Raw genomic sequence first — 17,121 nt, forward strand, 5'->3', positions numbered from 1 at the left:
GCTTCGAGGGCTGGGGAGGGTCGGGCAGAGGAGAAGGTCCTGGAAGAGAGACAGGAGCTGGGGTGGTGCCGGCTGGAGGGCAGAAGGGTGGAGTAGGATGAACATGCCTCGGAGTTCGGCCCAGGCTCAAATGCCGGCTCTACCATTAATTTTCTGAGCCCTGTGCTGACTAGTTGATGTTTCTGAGCCTTGGTCACTACATCTATCAAGTGGGAACGGTCACCATAGTCTCTGCTCAACAAGGTTGGGCAAGAGTTGAGTGACTTTTGGGCGGAAGATTCAAAACTGGGGTTGGGGCTGGCCCCACGCTCAGTGTGGTGACCAGCCCTGGGCCTGTGGCCGGCTCCGAGTGCCTGGTGCTTGAGGCGAAGAGCTTCACGGTCCCCTTGGTCTCTGTGTCTTCTCCTTTCAGAACGACAAATCCTCCACCCCTGGGCTCAAGTCCAACACCCCAACCCCCAGGAACGATGCCCCGACTCCAGGCACCAGCACGACCCCAGGGCTTCGGTCGATGCCAGGCAAGCCTCCAGGCATGGACCCGATAGGTATAATGGGTAGGCACAATGGGGCCGGGGCGCCGTGGTTGTGGGGGGTCTGCCCAGGCCAGAGCTGCAGTTACACAGATGGGCTGCGGCTCTCCGGGCCTGCCTGTGGGGGGACTTCGTGGGCAGGTTTCAGGAGGAGAGGAGCTGGTGTTTCAGCCCTGATGATAGGGCTTAGTGGGGCCACCGCTGGGCTAGACGTGTGCTAGGAACCTCGGACAGGTCAGGGTACCCACTCTTTGTTCCTGCCTCCTGTTGTTCTGTGAGGCTTTGAACAACTCCTTTCTTTGGGCTTCCAAGACCTGCTCTGTAAAACAAGGTGAACACGTCTCTCATTTTGAACCTTCTTAAGCTGTGGAGATGGGGGTCCCGGTTAGAAGGGTTCTCTCTGAGAGGATGGCTGCTAGGTGGCCTAGTGGCCTGGATTCTGTCCTGGAAGGAAGGGTGGGGCCCACTGCCCTGATGGCCACCTCCCACTGATGCCCACCTCCTTGCAGCTTCAGCCCTGCGCACGCCCATCTCCATCACCAGCTCCTACGCGGCGCCCTTTGCCATGATGAGCCACCACGAGATGAACGGCTCCCTCACCAGCCCCAGTGCCTATGCCGGCCTCCACAACATCCCGCCCCAGATGAGCGCGGCCGCCGCTGCCGCTGCAGCCGCCTATGGCCGATCGCCAATGGTGAGCTTTGGAGCTGTACGTAGACTTTTTGGCTCCTTTTTGGGGGACTGGCAAGGAGTAGGGAGCTGGTGAGGGCACTTCATGTACACCAAAAGGGGGGACCCCAGGGTCTCACAACCAGGCAACCAGCTGCCTTTGGGGAAAAGTGCTCCTTAGAAATAACTTGGGGATCAGTAGACCTGGGCCCCACCCCGGCCTGCCTGTCATTTCCTCTCCCGATGCACCTCCCTGGCTGGGTAGCAGAGCTGACCCCGTCTCTCTGGGCCCCCCTGGGATGGGATCCCAAGATGAGTCGGGTGACTTCCAGGGAGCAGGGGCTCGGCAAACAGGGCTGCATGTTATACCAGGGACCATATGTCAGTGTTGATGAGCGGTTCGGGCTGGGTTGGGAGAGAGAGAGGGGTGAGCTTCTTTTATCTCCTATACCTGGTGTGGCTTCCTCTTCATGTTGACAAGCCCACTGGGACACTGGAGGAACCGAAGTGGGGTGCGGAAATGGGGGGGGGGCAGAGGATGCTGGTTCAGAGCTGGGAGGTCTGGACTGTCACCCCGTCCCTGCCCTTGTCCTGGGCACAGCTCTTGGCCCTCCCGGGCCTGTTTCCTCTGAATCAGTGGGGTCTGCTCTGCTTGTCTGTCTTCGGGGCCCGAAGAAACAGTGCTGTGCAGGCAGGACCCAGGAAGTAGAGGAGGAGGAGGAGGGGCCGGGTGGGGGGATATATGGTGTATCTCTCACGAAGGGCTGGCCTTGTCTCGCCTTACAGGTTGGTTTTGACCCTCACCCCCCCATGCGGGCGGCGGGCCTGCCCTCGAGCCTCACCTCCATTCCTGGGGGAAAACCGTAAGCTCTGGCTGTCCTTCTTGCATGCTTCTCGGGGGGGGGGGGGGGCGGAAGAGAGCACACGCCCCTCCCCATCCCCTGCCCTGGTGGGCCTCCTCCCTTGAGAGGTTCTTACAGGCCAGCCTGTAGTCTGTCCACACTCCTGACCAGCCCCGGGTTCGTTCTGAAAGGGGAACTGAGAGGAGTTCGAGGGTATGGTCAGTGGGTTCTGGAAGGGAAAGAATATCGCAGATGTTAGGGCCTCCTAATCAGATGAGACGGTTGACCTGGGGTTCCTCTGGGTTCTTACCTGCTTGAAACGCCCCCAGCTGACACCCACGATGGCCTAAAACGGTAGGCAGACCGCGCCTGCTTGCCTCTTGCTCTGGTGTGTACTTAATGATTTATTTGGAGATGTAAGCAGGTCTCCAGCTCAGTGTCACTGGCTCCTGAAGGAGGAGGGTCCTTTTCAGGGGTGGTCAGTGTGTTAGGGATGTCGTAGGTAACCCCTGTCAAAGGCAGTGGGAGAGGCCACTCCAAGGCACAGGTGGGGCTAGTGACTTGGCTGAGTAAGGATGTGTAAGCAGGAGCAGAAGCCAAGGCAGGAATATTAATCATTCCCCATTCTGGTGGAGCCTAGCCAAGAGAGTTGGGGTTACTGGGTTCCCTAAGATTTGGGGGGAAGCTGGAGGCAGGCACGCCAGTCGGGGCGGTGCCGGTGGAACTGGGTGGGACGTGGAGGGACTGGAGAGGACTGGGGACAGCAGAAGTGACAGGTCTCGCCCTTTCAGAGCATACTCTTTCCACGTGAGCGCCGATGGGCAGATGCAGCCTGTGCCCTTCCCCCACGACGCCCTGGCAGGCCCCGGCATCCCAAGGCATGCCCGGCAGATCAACACACTCAGTCATGGCGAGGTGGTGTGTGCCGTGACCATCAGCAACCCCACGCGGCACGTCTACACAGGTGGCAAGGGTTGCGTGAAAATCTGGGACATCAGCCAGCCAGGCAGCAAGAGCCCCATCTCCCAGCTGGACTGCCTGGTGAGGATTCCAGAGCTGTCGGCACCTCTTATGGGCATGGGGGAGCGGGGGAGCCGGGGCCTGGGGGGAGCCTTGTGGACCTGCTCTGGCTCAGCCCTGTATAATTGGCTGGGTGACTTTGGGCAAGCCGGCTAACCTCCCTGAACCCTGGTTGTACTAAATAGAGACGGTACTTTCTGGGGTTTGTGAAAAAATGCATCGAAGATTGAAAGGTTGGGAATGAGCAATGGAAATGGCCTGGCAGGATGTGAGCAGCGGTGGCGAGGGTGCTCGGAATTGCTGGGCGGGACTCTTCTGGTCTTTTGGAAGGGAGGTGGGCAACTCCCCACACTGCCCTTTCTTCCTCCAGAACAGGGACAACTACATCCGCTCCTGCAAGCTGCTCCCTGACGGGCGCACGCTCATCGTGGGCGGTGAGGCCAGCACGCTCACCATCTGGGACCTGGCCTCTCCCACACCCCGCATCAAGGCTGAGCTGACGTCTTCTGCCCCTGCCTGCTATGCCCTGGCCATCAGCCCTGATGCCAAAGTCTGCTTTTCCTGCTGCAGTGATGGGAACATCGCCGTGTGGGACCTGCACAACCAGACGCTGGTCCGGTGAGGCCATGGGAGGGACCTTGTGCAAGTCAGCCAGTCCCGTCATGTGAAATGGGCAGTACCTTTCTCAGAATGAGACCTAGTGCAGCAGCAGCAGCAGCAGCAGCAGCGGGGCTGGCCCGGAGTCGGCTCTCAGTATTCCTGGGCCGTCTTTGTTTATCATGTTACTGTTCGGCTTATGTAATCAGCCCTTAGTCATACAGGGTAGGGAGAGGGAGTAAGAATGCACATTGAGGAGGCACCAAGGGTCTGCTTAGCGAGATCCCTTTTTTGTGAACCTGCCCATGGACAGGACCCCTGAGTGGATGGGAGAGGGGCCAGGCCTGGCTCAGCTGCAAGCTCACTGGGGGGACATGGGTACTTGGTAAACCCCCTTCTGGGCCTCAGTTTTCTCTTCTGTTCAGAAGAGGCTGCCAGCTTGGCATCCAGTGGTTCCTCAGCTCACCCCTGCTCCCCGCTTGCCCTTCACAGGCAGTTCCAGGGCCACACGGATGGGGCCAGCTGCATAGACATCTCCCACGACGGCACCAAGCTGTGGACCGGGGGCCTGGACAACACCGTGCGCTCCTGGGATCTGCGGGAGGGCCGGCAGCTGCAGCAGCATGACTTCACCTCCCAGGTGAGCCACCGGGGCTATTCTTCACTCCCCACCCCCTGGGACCCACTGAGCTGGGGTCAGGGACCAAGGGGCCTTCATAGGCGGTCATTGCCAAGGGATTCGAGACCAATGGGCCATCTGGGAATGCTTCCTGAAGGAAGCAGCAATGAAATAGACTCAACAAGGCCTTGAAATTAGACACACTTGACCCAGCTGCCCAGCTTTCATCCCCAGCTCCTCCACTGCTGGGCACTTTGGCCTCAGTTCCTCACTTCTGAGATGGGAATTACAGTAGGCGGCTGCAGCACCTCCTGGGTCTGCTGTAAGCACCTGAACTGGTTCCTGGAAAAGCTGCAGCCATTAGCCTGGCTCGTAGGAAACATTCTGTAAATGCTAGACGTTAGGTCTTTTTTGTTGTTTTTACTGCTCATGCTAATATTTTAGTCATACATAATATTTTAGTGTTTTAGTCATAGTTTTTCTTAAGGTAAGGCAAGTCACAGACAGAGAGCAACTTCGTAAGTAAAAGATCTATGCCACTCTGAGTGTGAATCCTGGCTCTCCCACTTAAACTTCCTCGAGTCAGCAACCTCTCTGAGCCTCAGCCTCCTCTCCTATAAAGTGGGGGGTGGGAGGGGCCACCCCATACCCTTGGACTACCGGGCTGAGGGAGAGGGGGGGCTCGGCTTTGCAAAGGGCGGGTGGGAGGTGATGGGGAAGGAGTGGCGGGGCACGGGAAGGCAGAGGAGGCTGAGCTCATCTCCCCCCTCGCAGATCTTCTCACTGGGTTACTGCCCCACCGGGGAGTGGCTGGCGGTGGGCATGGAGAGCAGCAACGTGGAGGTGCTGCACCACACCAAGCCGGACAAGTACCAGCTGCACCTGCACGAGAGCTGCGTGCTCTCCCTCAAGTTTGCCTACTGCGGTGAGCCGGGGGAGGGGCGGCCCTGGCCGCCCGGTCTGGCCTCTGTGGACAGATGAGGGTCCCATGCTTACAGTAGGAGCAGAGAGAGCCGCCTGGCCCTGACTGGTGTCCCCCATCCTTGCCCCTCAAATGCAGATACTGCCACAGGGTACTGAGCTCTCTCGACACCAGGCCAGAGCCAGTTGCTGCTAGCCTAGGGCAGTCAGACTGCAGGCAGTCCCTCTCCAGGTGGTTCCTCCAGAGGGTTAAGACTGCAGGCTTTGGCTGAGAGCCCTGGGTTGGACATTGCTCCTCCACTGACAAGTGTGCAGCCTGGGACACATCTCGTCGTCTCTGACTCCGATGGGTCTTACTCTGTAGCCTGGGAGTAGCGCAGCGCTCACCACATACATGGCTTTAGGGAAGCACAGTGCCTTGCTGCTGATGGCGCCCTGGCAGAGTACAGGTGCCTGCTGACCACAGGCCTCAGTTGGATCTATAGATGCAGGGCTTGCTGCGCCATTTTCCAACAATACCTGCTCTCTTCCAGTAGAAACGAGAAGGAGCAGTCCACTGTTGTGGCTTTAAAAGAATGTTTTCGAAACCTGTAATTGCTGTGATTAAGTGCAAAACCTATCTTTTTCCATCTCAGCCCTGCTCACTTTTCCGCCCTGATTGCAGAGAAAGGCGTTTTCCGGGTGTCCGTGTATCTGTTATACGTCTTGCTTAAAAAATGGCTCTTAAAAGCAGAGTCGGCTAAGCATGGGTTAGCGGTTCACGCTGCATTTCCTTGGCAGCTGGCCAGGTCTGGGGTGGGTCTTAACTTCAGAGGCCAGCAGGTCCCAACCAGACCTTTCTTTGTTTGCCTCTTGCCTACAGGCAAGTGGTTTGTGAGCACTGGGAAAGATAACCTTCTCAACGCCTGGAGGACACCGTATGGAGCCAGCATATTCCAGGTACCACCTGCCACCCGAGCACCGTCTTGGTTCCGCCCCTAGTCAGGGCAGAGCTGTGGTGACGGCCGTGGGGAGATTGGGAGGCAAAGCAGGACCTGCCGTGGCCCTTCCAGCCCCTAACCTGCAGGGTCCCGTGAGGGTCTCCAGAAACTTGGGCACATCAGCAGGACGCTGTCTGCTGCTGATGGCGTCTGACTGCTCCAGGCGAGGGCTTTTAGGCCGGGGCTTTTGTAGGGTTTGCAGACCCGACAGGAGGAAAAACAGGCCCCCGGCTCTGGCCGTCACCGAGCACTCTGGGGGTGGGGGGTGTTGGCAGTGGGCAAACAGGGCAGCTTTTTTCAGAGCCGAGCTGCCTGCTGTTTAAGTTTGTGTTGCATCACTGTGAGGAGAGCTGGGGCAAAAGCAAAAGGGACCTACAAAGAGGTGAGAGAGGAAGGAAGCTGCTTAGGATTTCTCTACCATCTGGGGCCGGGCACTGAAGACGGCAGGGGGCCCTGTCAGCAGGCTGCTCCCTGCGGAGAAGTCCCTGGAGAAGCCCAGGGAAGGGACGTCTGTGAGGGAAGGGACCTGCTGTGTCCGAGGCCACGCTGCGTGCACTCTGGGGCGGGGTTCTGGGGGGCGGGGGGGTGGTTAATTCGGAGCATTGAAGTGGGGTGGAGAGAAAGTGACTCTTGCCTTTTTTCCTTCCTGTGCCTTGCTGCCTCTCCTCCAGTCTAAGGAATCCTCGTCTGTCTTGAGCTGTGACATTTCGGCAGATGACAAATACATTGTAACAGGCTCTGGTGACAAGAAGGCCACAGTTTACGAGGTCATCTACTAAACAAGGACTGTAACAGGGCTGTCAGACTCTGGGAGGAAAAGACTCAGCTGTGACAAGGAGATCCTGGCCAGGGGCCCCGGCAGCCCAGTGTTCCGGGGCTGCGCTGTGGCCGGCTGGGAGGGCGCGCCTGCACGTCGGACTCCGCGCTGCATTGATGCGTCTCACAGACTCCGACGGACTTCTCTGCTCCTCCCCTCACCGTCCTGGCAGATGCTACTACTAGATTTATTTGGAGGCTCACGGCTCCAGCCCCCCACAGACACCTGCCTCTGTCATTCCTTCCCCTTTCTTTTGATCTGGCCCCAGCCCCGGGCCGGGGACACTGGAGAGGACCGCATCTGTGTGGGGGAGGGGATCTCATTTTCGCCCTTGTGCAGCGCACAAGGTCTGTGAAAAGTGTACATAACAGACTCACGTTTTGGACTGGGCGGCGGGGGAGGAGGCTGCTTCTCACCAGAAACGCTAGCCGTGTATTCGCCTGCTGTATTTGTAATCCACTCGTGGTGGTGGTTTTCGTTTCTTTGTTTTTTGTTTTAAACAGAGAGTCCTGCAGGGGGAGGGGAAGGAATTGGGGAGCGAGATCCCGGGGTGGAGGAGGAGGGGCGCTGCAGCTGGCACCCCGCCTGACCAGCCGGGGACCCTGGGGTGAGTGTGCCTCCGAGTGGGCTTGGGCGTCGTCCCAGGAGGGCGGGGACCGAGATGGACACTGCGCCGACCAGCACCTGTGTTGGGGGCCAGCCTGGGCCAAGGGCGACAGAGATGGTCGGATTTTCCTGTGGCCTTCTGCACTTCGTCTGTCCCTTGCTCTCCGCCACTCTCTCTCAGGGCCCTGACTCTCGCTCACTCACCCTCCCTCCCTCCTTGCCTCCGTCTGTCTCGGGTGCGCACTTAGTTGTGTTGAGAAACGGAGTTCAGAGGCGCTCCCTCTTCGCCCCTTCTTAATCTGCGGACAGAACCCAACCGGACAGAAAGTTAGAAGAAAGCATAGCAACTCAGCTCAGGGAGCTACCAGAGAAAAAGAGCAACTGATGTGGGTGCTTTTTTTTTTTTTTTTTAATTTGAATAAAGAATTAGAAATGATGTCCTTTTATAAAATGCCTTTGCCCCTTTCCTGCCTGTTATGGGGAAAGAGTATACAGCCTGCAGGATTGAGGCTGAGAGGACGATCTCCCCCCAGGGCACCCAGGCGCCAGGCAGGGCGGGGGCTGGGGGCTGGGACACCGACGGCCTGGTGCACTGAGGTGGCTTCTTGCAGATTTCTCTTCAGCCCAGACAGCTTACAAGTAGAACATCATCTCCTGCAGGTACTGTTTTTTGCTACCGGTATGTTTTGAGGAGTTAGCATTTGGGTTGTTTGTTTATTTGTTTGTTGTTTGTTTTTCTGGTCTTTTTTTTTTTCTTCTTCTAAGGAAAAGCTAAAGGCTGTTTGAGTCCTGGTGATGGGCTCTCCATGGATGTAGCATATGGAAGATAATTTTTATACTGCATTTTTATGGCTTATTTTATAAGGTGTGATTCTGTCTGGTGAGAAGGAAGGAGGGGCTCCATTGAAAATTGCCTGTATTCAGCGATCGTGCTCCTGTGCCCGCGGCGCCCCCGACCGTGAGGGGGAGGCCACCGAGACTGGCCAGGCGCCCCGCACCTTTCTGAGGCGGGGGGAGAGGCTGGCTAGCGTTGGTCTCCCTCTGTCTCTCTCTCTGTCTGTCTCAGATGTTCATCTGCCACTGTTAAGGCTATAGCCACAAGGGAGGGTGAGGGTAGACGTTGATTACTGAAGAAAAGAGAAAATGAAAAGTCATTGTAATGAGCTGTTTTTATATTTTTAAAAGTTACTATTTAAAGGTTGGCTGGATTGTTGCGTTTTAATTGCCTCCCCCTACAGTTTGTCAGAAGAGGGTCTGGGCCACTGTCACCCTCAAGTCTTGGATCCTGCGCGATGGCCTTTGTCATCTCAAAACAAAAGCTCTTCTCATTTCAAAGTATTTCCCACGCTGCCCCCCCCCCCAATCTGACTGTGTGGGAGACTGAAGGGGAGTTTTTCACATTCGTCCCTGCCTCCCAGCCCGGCTGGTCTAACCCCCAGAGAATGGGGGTGGGAGCTGTGATTTCCCCCAGGCGGGTGGCAGGACCAAGTTCCCCAAGGATGGGCCGCAGTAGGTGGACACTGAGTCTTACACAGCTGTCGGTGCGAACTGGAGAAATGTGAGCTGCGGGTGTAATTGCCCAGTGTCCATGAACATCTGTGTGCTGAAAACCTAGCTCACTGTTTAAAACAAATTTAGATGTTCTGGCGGGAGGAAGGGCGACCTTCCATCCCTAGGTCACCGAGGAGTGTTTCAGGGCTTAGGAGAGATTTGCGGAAGGGGCGGGAGTGCAGGTCAGGGCGCCCAGGGCGCTGGGGCAGGGCCATTCCAGGCTGTTGGGTTTCGTGTCTCCATGATAGGAGTCTTCCAGAACCGTGGACTAGAGGTTTCCGACTCCTTACTGGGTCCAAGTCGTAAGTCACAAATAATTGCCTGCTGGCACTTCATGCAAGAAAAAATTTTGTTAAAGAAGAGTGACAGAATAAAGCACAATTTCACATCTTAGGCATAGAAAGGACAGCTGTCCTCACACAGGACCATTTAGCCAGAGAGGCCATCCCAGGGGCTTGTGGAGAGGCTCCAGCTGCGATTCGGCTTACAGCTTCTATCAGCTGGCTTTCCCCCTTTACTGCTGACACTCGTACAGGTGGCCCCATTTCCCCTCTTGCCCACCTAACCCCCAGCCTTTGTGTCCCTGGCTCTCGGGCCATCATCACACTGCTGTCTGTGACTGCGAGTATTTATGTCCTTCGGCTTCTCCATTTGTCCCCCATTCCCAACAGCTGTCAGTCTGTTCCACGGGGTGGCTGTGCCCCTATTTCTATCTTGTTCATCAGTTTATTCTGTTTTTCAGACTCCACAAGAAAGTGAGATCAGACGGTGTCTAGTAAACCGGCGCCTCTTTGGGCCACGCTGCTCACTTGTCCAGGTCCGTACATTGGCCAGAGGGTCAGATGGTAGGCTCCAGCCAGAAAATTCTGTGTGTGCCCAGGGGTTGCCACCGCTGCCATGGCAGCGTTGGAGTCGGAGTGCACAGGACCCGGTGAGTGGAAGAGGAAGACCGCTGTCGGCGAATGCTTCTTCAGAGTGAAGCCAGTGTTACTCCCATTTCTGAGAAGGGGAAGTGTTCTCTGAAAGGCTGTTCTACCAAGATTTCCTGGTCACCACCCAGGATGGCAAGATGACCAAAATTCAGTCCTGGCCGTAGAAGCTCAAAGTGCAGCGTAAGGAGAGACAACACAGCCCCTTTATTTGACTTGTGCAAGTGGCAGTGGGGACACAGCTTCGGCTTCAGCTGCTGGCGCCCAACTGCCGCCTGTTCTCACTACCACTGTCCTCAGGAGTGCCCCCAGCCTCCGCAGGGATTCTCGCTGCACGCTGTGCCTCCACCCACCACTCCAAGGCTTTCCATCCAGCTTGTTGGAGACCCAGAATCTGTCAGTTCTGCAGGAGTGAATGGGTATTTTAGTGATTGACTGATGGGTGATTCCTCCACACCGTAACCCTGTGGGGAGGGCCTCACTCGTGGACACCCATCCAGTGCAGTCCCTAATCCGCCCAGGTGCCCCGCTCCCCCATCCCGAATGGCAGAAGGCCTTGCCACCATTTGTCTAGCCTTTTTAAATTACCCCCTAACCTCCTCCTTTCATGCAAAAGCCCTGGCTTGGACCAATAGCAATTACACCACACCTGTTTGCTTGTCTGTCCACCCAGCTAGACTAGTTCCCCTGGAGGACAGTGTCCAGGACTTAACCAGCTCTGGGCAGTTCTAGAGAACGGTGAGATTATCCTCGTGGTTCTCAGGTGAGCCGGGTGTCACGGTGCTTGGAGCTGAAGCCCAGGGAAGGGAGATAGATGTCTGCAGTTCTTTGTGCTCTCCTGCTGCCTTTGCTCCAAGTGAGGACATTGGGTTAGACAAAGAGGATGGAGGTGTCGGAAGGCAGCCCTCAGGGTTTTGGTTCACACCGGATTGTGTGTAAGTGTGTAGGTCAACCCTGGCAACAGCTGAGCAGGCGTCTCTGCCTGTCACTGCCCATCCGTTGCTGTCGCCCTCCCTTAGCGCCACCTGGCGCAGGCAGCCACTGCCCCAGCCTGTAGGGTCAGCAGGAAGGCACGGAGACATAGCTGGGGTGCCAGGTGTTGTGGGCTGGCCATCCAGTACCCCATGATGGTGGAATGTGAGTTTTTTTCCCAAGAGCAAATTTGAAAATGAGTATTTTTAATATAAAGCATAGCAAGTAAATGTGATCGACATTTTTTTATTTGCATGGTTAGGCACCACTTGATTTTTTTGCATGTGGTACTCTATTCTGGTACCCGTGAAGCATTTTTAGACATTACCCAAAATTGGGCCTTTGAGATTTGAAGACATGTCTATGTTGAGCCTCTGGTTTTATGCATGGGACAATTAAGGCCCAGAAAGGACAGGTGACTTACATGAGTCACACACAGAGCTGAGATTACAGATCACACCGCCTCCCCTAAGCCCCTGGCATACTTGGGAGCAGGAGAGGGTAGAAAGGGCAGGACTGCATGGTGTTAGGAGGATTAGAGTCCAGGGAATGAGGCCTCCTGCTCCTTCTCCAGCAGGGCTGGAGAGGAAGTTCCTCTCAGAAGGGAGATGGCCAAGGAAGTCCTGGAAACCAGCCTTCCATCTCGATATCTGAGAACTCATCCACCCATCTTGCCCATGCTTCCACCTGTCCTTCCATTCATCCATCCATCCAGCCATCCATCCATCACCTGCCCATCTATCTGTCCATCTATCTATCCATCTTATCCACCCATCGATCCAGCCAGCGTTTATGGGATGAAAATCTAACGTGGCAGGCATGGCCCTCAGTGCTGGGATGCAAAGATCAATGGGAGACACTGCTTGCTTTCACAGCTCTCAGCCAGCTCAGAGAAACAGTCACATCAACTGTCAGCTAATTGCCACTCCATGAGATATGTAGCACAAACCAGAAGACGGTCCGGCACATTAGCCCAAGTAGGGACCGTCTGAGCAAGGGTTCCTGGTGGGTATCGGCTGAACTGAGACCTGAAGATTGGAGAGCTGCTGAGCCAAAGGGAGATGGGGGAACATGTTCTGGGTAGAAGGAACAGCATGTGCTAACGCCTGGGTAGGAGGGAAGAATGTTGCCCAGTACCCCTCTCCCCCACCCCATGTGGTTTTTGCTCCTCCCTGCTCCAGCTCCAATCCAGTTTGCTCGGGTCCTGGTTCCTGGTGACTGTACCTTGGCCAGTCTCCTCCAGTGCAGGAGCCTGGCTAGGATTCTGCACTGAGCAGGAGAGTGAAACTCAGGAGGGAGCTGGGCAGAGACCAGGGCTCCAGCCAGAGCCGGGAGAGGCAGGAGGTTGGGGAGGAAATGAAGGATTGGGCTGCAGCTCAGGGGCCCAGAGAAGGCCTGTGAGGACACTCAGGGCTCTAAGTCTTCAACATAATTGGCACTCAGAAACCTAGGGATCTGGTCTTGGCCTGCTGTGGCTTGGTGGGACTTACCGTCCCATAACCAAAAGGTCATGGGTTTGATCCCCAGTCAGGGCGCCTACATGAAGCAACAGATCCTCTCCATGTTTCTTGCATTGATGTTTCTCTGCCTCTCCCTCCCTTCCCTTCCCTCTAAAATCGGTAAGCATGCCCTTGAATGAGGATGATGATGATGATGATAATGTGCACTGCATTGTTGTGCATGGTGACCCCCTTCTGTGGGAGTCCAGCCATCGAAACTCAATCCGTTCATCCAGCACCTTCACAGACTGTACATCTGCCCTCACTGCTTGGAGCACCTCACTGGCCCTCCGCACAGCACTGTCTACACGCCTTAGCTTGTCACCAGACCCGGCCCCTGCACCTTTAGTCAGCTTTCAGCTCTGCTGGCTTCACTGTGCACAGTCCGCACTCACCTCCAGTGCCCTGAAAAACGGCACTGATTTTAGGCTTCAGCCAGGAGTGTCCTGCATCCTTCTTTGAACCCCTGCTCATACTTCAGGACTCAGCTTCAGGGTTACCTCATCCAGGAAGCCTTCCCTGCCCCGCCCCCACTCCTCCAGTCTGGGTTGGGCGTGTCTCCTTCGTGCCCTTGGAGTGTCCTCTGCCGGCTCCATAGCACGTACCGAACAGTGTTGTGACCATCAGTTTCATGACATCATCCTTTCGTCTAATGTCCACTTGACCCTCCCACCAGACAATGAGCTCTGAGAGCAGAGACTCTATCTTGTATCTCCAGGACTTAGCACATAGTAGGTGCTCAGGAGATGTTAGTTGAAGGAATCAGTGTCTGTGATGAAGATAATCGCTAGTATTGATAGAGTGCTTAGTATATGTCAGTGCTTTGTAAACATTGTCTAATTCCATACTTATAACTGCCCTTTAAAGTCAATGCTGTTATGCTCATTTTAAGATTTTATGTATTTTTTAGAGAGAGGAGGAGGGAAGGGAGGGAGAAATAGAAGGAGGGAGACATCAATGTGAAAGAGAAACCTCGATTGGTTACCTCTCCCTTGCACCCCACTGGGGACCAAACCCACAAACTTGTCATGTGCCCTGACTGAGAATTGAACTGGCAACCTTTCTCTTTGCTGGATGACGCCCAACCAGCTGAGTCATGCTGGTCAGGCTATTACGCTCATTTTATATATGAGGGAACCGAAGTTCAACTAGCCCAAGTTCATACGACAAGCAATGTTTATATGATATTGCTGTTGGCCGGCTGGCTGGCTGGATGAGTGGATAAATGAATGGTGGACTGGCTGCATCCTAGGACTGGCTCAGAAGTTCGGAAAGAACTGATCTCACAGATGGAGGAGGAGATGAGTGACCTTGAGATGAAGAACATAGGAGGGAAAGTTAAGGGACAGATGTGCCCCGTGACCAGCGTAGGCCTTCCTCGTGTTCTTCAGGGAACCTCTCATTGACCAGACAACTCCACAGTGTGCTCACCCTGACCTTGAGCCGACCTCTTAGGCAGATCACAGGGCATGGCTGATGGCTCAGGGGTGGGCCTTGGGCCTCCTGGCCTGCTGAGGTGGGATGGGGCCATGGCCTTGTCTCTCCTGGATGTCACCAGTGAAAGAAAGCCCTGCTGGTAATAGGTGACGAAACTTGAAAAAAGCAGGTCTGGAATCTCCAATTCTGACAAATGAAACAGCAAACTAATAAAGATTTCCTTTAACCCTGTGGACAGACTGACATGTTGGACAAAATTAAAACAATTTTACTAGCCTACCTTCAAAGGAAAGGAATCCTCTAATGTCACAAATAAAAGACTTTAAGGGCAGAGTGAGGAGCTCTCAAGCTCAGAACAATATGTAAAAACCCCGTAAAGCCAGAAATGATGGGATTATGAGGAGGAATGGGAGGTCTTAACATACCACTAACAGAAGTCGGTAGTTTTGAGCTAAAAGAAACTTACAAGGATGTAAAAGATTTGAACATAATTCATAAACTCGAGACATAGAACCCTCGGACCAACTACTGAAGATTTTTTCCAGCACAAATTATTCTCCAGCAGGCCTGAAAGAGTTCGTTTTTACCAATCAAAAGAAGCAGGTAAGGCACTTAACAAAGTTTAACACCCATTCATGACTTTTCTTAAAGTACCAAACTAGAAATAAAATAAAATAAAATAAAATAAAATAAAATAAAATAAAATAAAATAAAATAAAATAAAATAAATAAAATAAAATAAAATAAAATAATAAAATAAAATAAAGTAGGCTGACACTGGGTAGCTAAACCAGACCATGGGCTTAATACTAGATGAAGGTTAAATTTTAGAAGCATTGTTTTAAAGTCAGCAGCAGAATACTTACTATTACTGCTTCTATTCAACATAGCGCTAGAGGCTCTTGCCAATGCAATACAACAAAATAATAAACAAGGTAAAATGGTTAAAATAAAAGAAAATTATTATTTGCAGATGATATAACTGTATAAAGGGAAATATTTTTTAATATTTTGTTTATTTTCTAGAGAGAGGTGAAGGAAGGGAGAAATAGAGGGAGAGAAACATCAATGTGTGGTTGCCTCTCGCGCTCCCTACTGGGAATCTGTCCCTCAACCCAGGCACGTTCCCTGACCGGGAATTGAACCGGCGTCCCTTCAGTTTGCAAGCCAGCACTCTATCCACTGAGCCACACCAGCCAAGCCACAAATATAATTTTGAAGAAGAATAAGAAAGGAGGACATGTTGTCCAGATATTAGACTTATTGTAAAGGTACAGTCAGCAGTACGTGCACTCTTGGTGCACGTATAGACAAAAAGACCAATGGAACAGAATGGAATTGATAAGAAGACTTCCGTACAGAGGAGGATCCGACTGTGACCTGGGTGGCACTATGTGTCAGCAAAGAAAAGCATTATTCAGCAAACAGTTGTGGGACAAAGGTCATCGTTATGGGGAGAAGATAGATCTCTGCTTCACACACTGCACAAAAATAAATTCTAGCGGGATTAACGTCTTTCAACTTTCAGGATAAAAGACTGGAGAACAACTGAGGAGGGAAGCAATTACACAACACAGAAAACAAAAACTATAATGAAAAAATTAAAAAGGATCACTTTGACTGTGTCGAAATGGAAAACACCTGTACAGCAACGCGTGCCGTAAAGCTACACAGCATGAGCCCCATAAATGCAGGACCTCTCACTGACAGAACAAGGGGCCCCGGCACGTGTGACGAGTTCTTCCACAGCCGTCTGTGAACGCGCATGACCCAGAAAAGCTGAGTGGACGACAGAGACTGGCCACTCACAGGAGAATGGCCAGTAAACATGAAAGTGCCCCACCTCACCAGTTACCAGGGAAATGCGAATTAAAAACAGCGAGGGAGTACAACTCATTTTATTTAAAAATTTAAACAAAAATTTTGTTTAATAATATGAAGCTTCCGAGAGGATGAGGCATGATTAATATGTCAAAGGCTGCTTGTGGGAGCAAAACCGAGCCCCCCACTTTGTGGAGCCTTTGACGCCAGTCAGATAGAATAGACACAGCCCATGACCTGATACTCCTGCTTCCAGGCACGTGCCCTGAGGAAACTCAACACGAGGACACAGAGATGTGCATGGAGACTTTCATTGCCTCGCTATTTGAAGGGGCAAAAATAACTAGAAATAACGTCTCTATTATGGGGGAATCGGTAAAGAAAAAAGCCTATGCATTTTCGTATAATGAAATACACATTAAGATGCATGAGCTAGATATTTATGTATCAACCTGGATGAATCTCAAAAACAATGTGTGAAAAGAGCAAGCTGTGAAAAATACATGAAATGGTGCTGTTTATGTCACGTATAAATCCACATTAAACAATCACGAGTCGGAACACACACGGGAACGGGAGGGGCACAGCGCTGCACCAGGATAAAGGTCACCCGCGGGGGCGGGGCAGGGAGAGCAGGCGCGGTGGCAGCTCTGCTGTGCCCGTCAGGTCGTACTGCCTTAAAAAATGTGAAGCACACAGTTAAATGTTCGCATTTTAGAAACGTGCGTGGCAGCTTCGGTAGTGTCGTATTCTCTGTTCCTTTCTACAAGTTCGGTATGTTTCACAACCGAAGATTCAATTTTAAAAGCCACAAAGATCAGGTCTTGATAATAAATCATTCCTATTACAGTTTCTGGGGACTAGAAGCCCCCTTTGGACGCGGTGGGTGCAGGCTGGGGTTGCTCCACGCCAGCGGCGCGGGAGCGGAGCCCAAGCCCACTCACCGTGCCGTCTCCCCTAGGCCGCTGGACCTCTCGCGTCCTCTCTCTTCTCGTCTACGGAGTGAGGCTGGAAGGCTGGATGAGCAGTTTTTGTGACCCCTCCAGCCTAAGTATTTTATGACTCATGATTTTGCAGGTGTGCAGGCGCAGCTGTCATGCAGGGACAACATGGGTTAAGTTTGCTTAGCTGTTCATTGTAAAACACCCTGGACAGCCACTAAAGTAGCGAACATTGTAATGAACCTCCATGTGCCCATCCCCCAGCTTCAGCGGCAGCTCAGGGCTGATCTGGTTGTATCTGTGCCTACCCATTCCACCCGGCCACCGTCACGGAGTGTCAGGCTGCAGATCCCAGACATCTCACCATTTA

The 17,121-nt window shown here is 53.4% G+C and overlaps 1 protein-coding gene across 13 annotated transcripts in view; it reads left to right on the forward strand.

The window, feature by feature from the left end:
* The window catches only part of TLE3 (TLE family member 3, transcriptional corepressor), a 41,916-nt gene extending 34,886 nt beyond the window's left edge, over positions 1 to 7,030 (forward strand). For 4 of the 13 annotated variants that reach the window (XM_037137237.2, XM_037137238.2, XM_037137243.2 and 1 more), the window contains exons 12-20: positions 413 to 554; positions 1,040 to 1,239; positions 1,962 to 2,062; positions 2,833 to 3,082; positions 3,432 to 3,679; positions 4,151 to 4,298; positions 5,052 to 5,202; positions 6,061 to 6,137; positions 6,850 to 7,030. In XM_037137237.2, coding sequence (XP_036993132.1) covers positions 413 to 554; positions 1,040 to 1,239; positions 1,962 to 2,062; positions 2,833 to 3,082; positions 3,432 to 3,679; positions 4,151 to 4,298; positions 5,052 to 5,202; positions 6,061 to 6,137; positions 6,850 to 6,957 — 1,425 coding nt within the window. In that variant the 3' untranslated portion in view covers positions 6,958 to 7,030. The remainder of the gene's footprint in view (positions 1 to 412; positions 555 to 1,039; positions 1,240 to 1,961; positions 2,063 to 2,832; positions 3,083 to 3,431; positions 3,680 to 4,150; positions 4,299 to 5,051; positions 5,203 to 6,060; positions 6,138 to 6,849) is intronic. The other 9 variants (XM_037137242.2, XM_037137247.2, XM_037137245.2 and 6 more) reach the window with 6 other exon arrangements.
* Positions 7,031 to 17,121: the final 10,091 nt, after the last annotated feature.

Source organism: Artibeus jamaicensis, unplaced genomic scaffold (genome assembly GCF_021234435.1).
Source record: "Artibeus jamaicensis isolate MK-2021 breed Jamaican fruit bat unplaced genomic scaffold, CSHL_Jam_final scaffold_286, whole genome shotgun sequence".
Taxonomy (NCBI): Eukaryota; Metazoa; Chordata; class Mammalia; order Chiroptera; family Phyllostomidae; genus Artibeus; species Artibeus jamaicensis.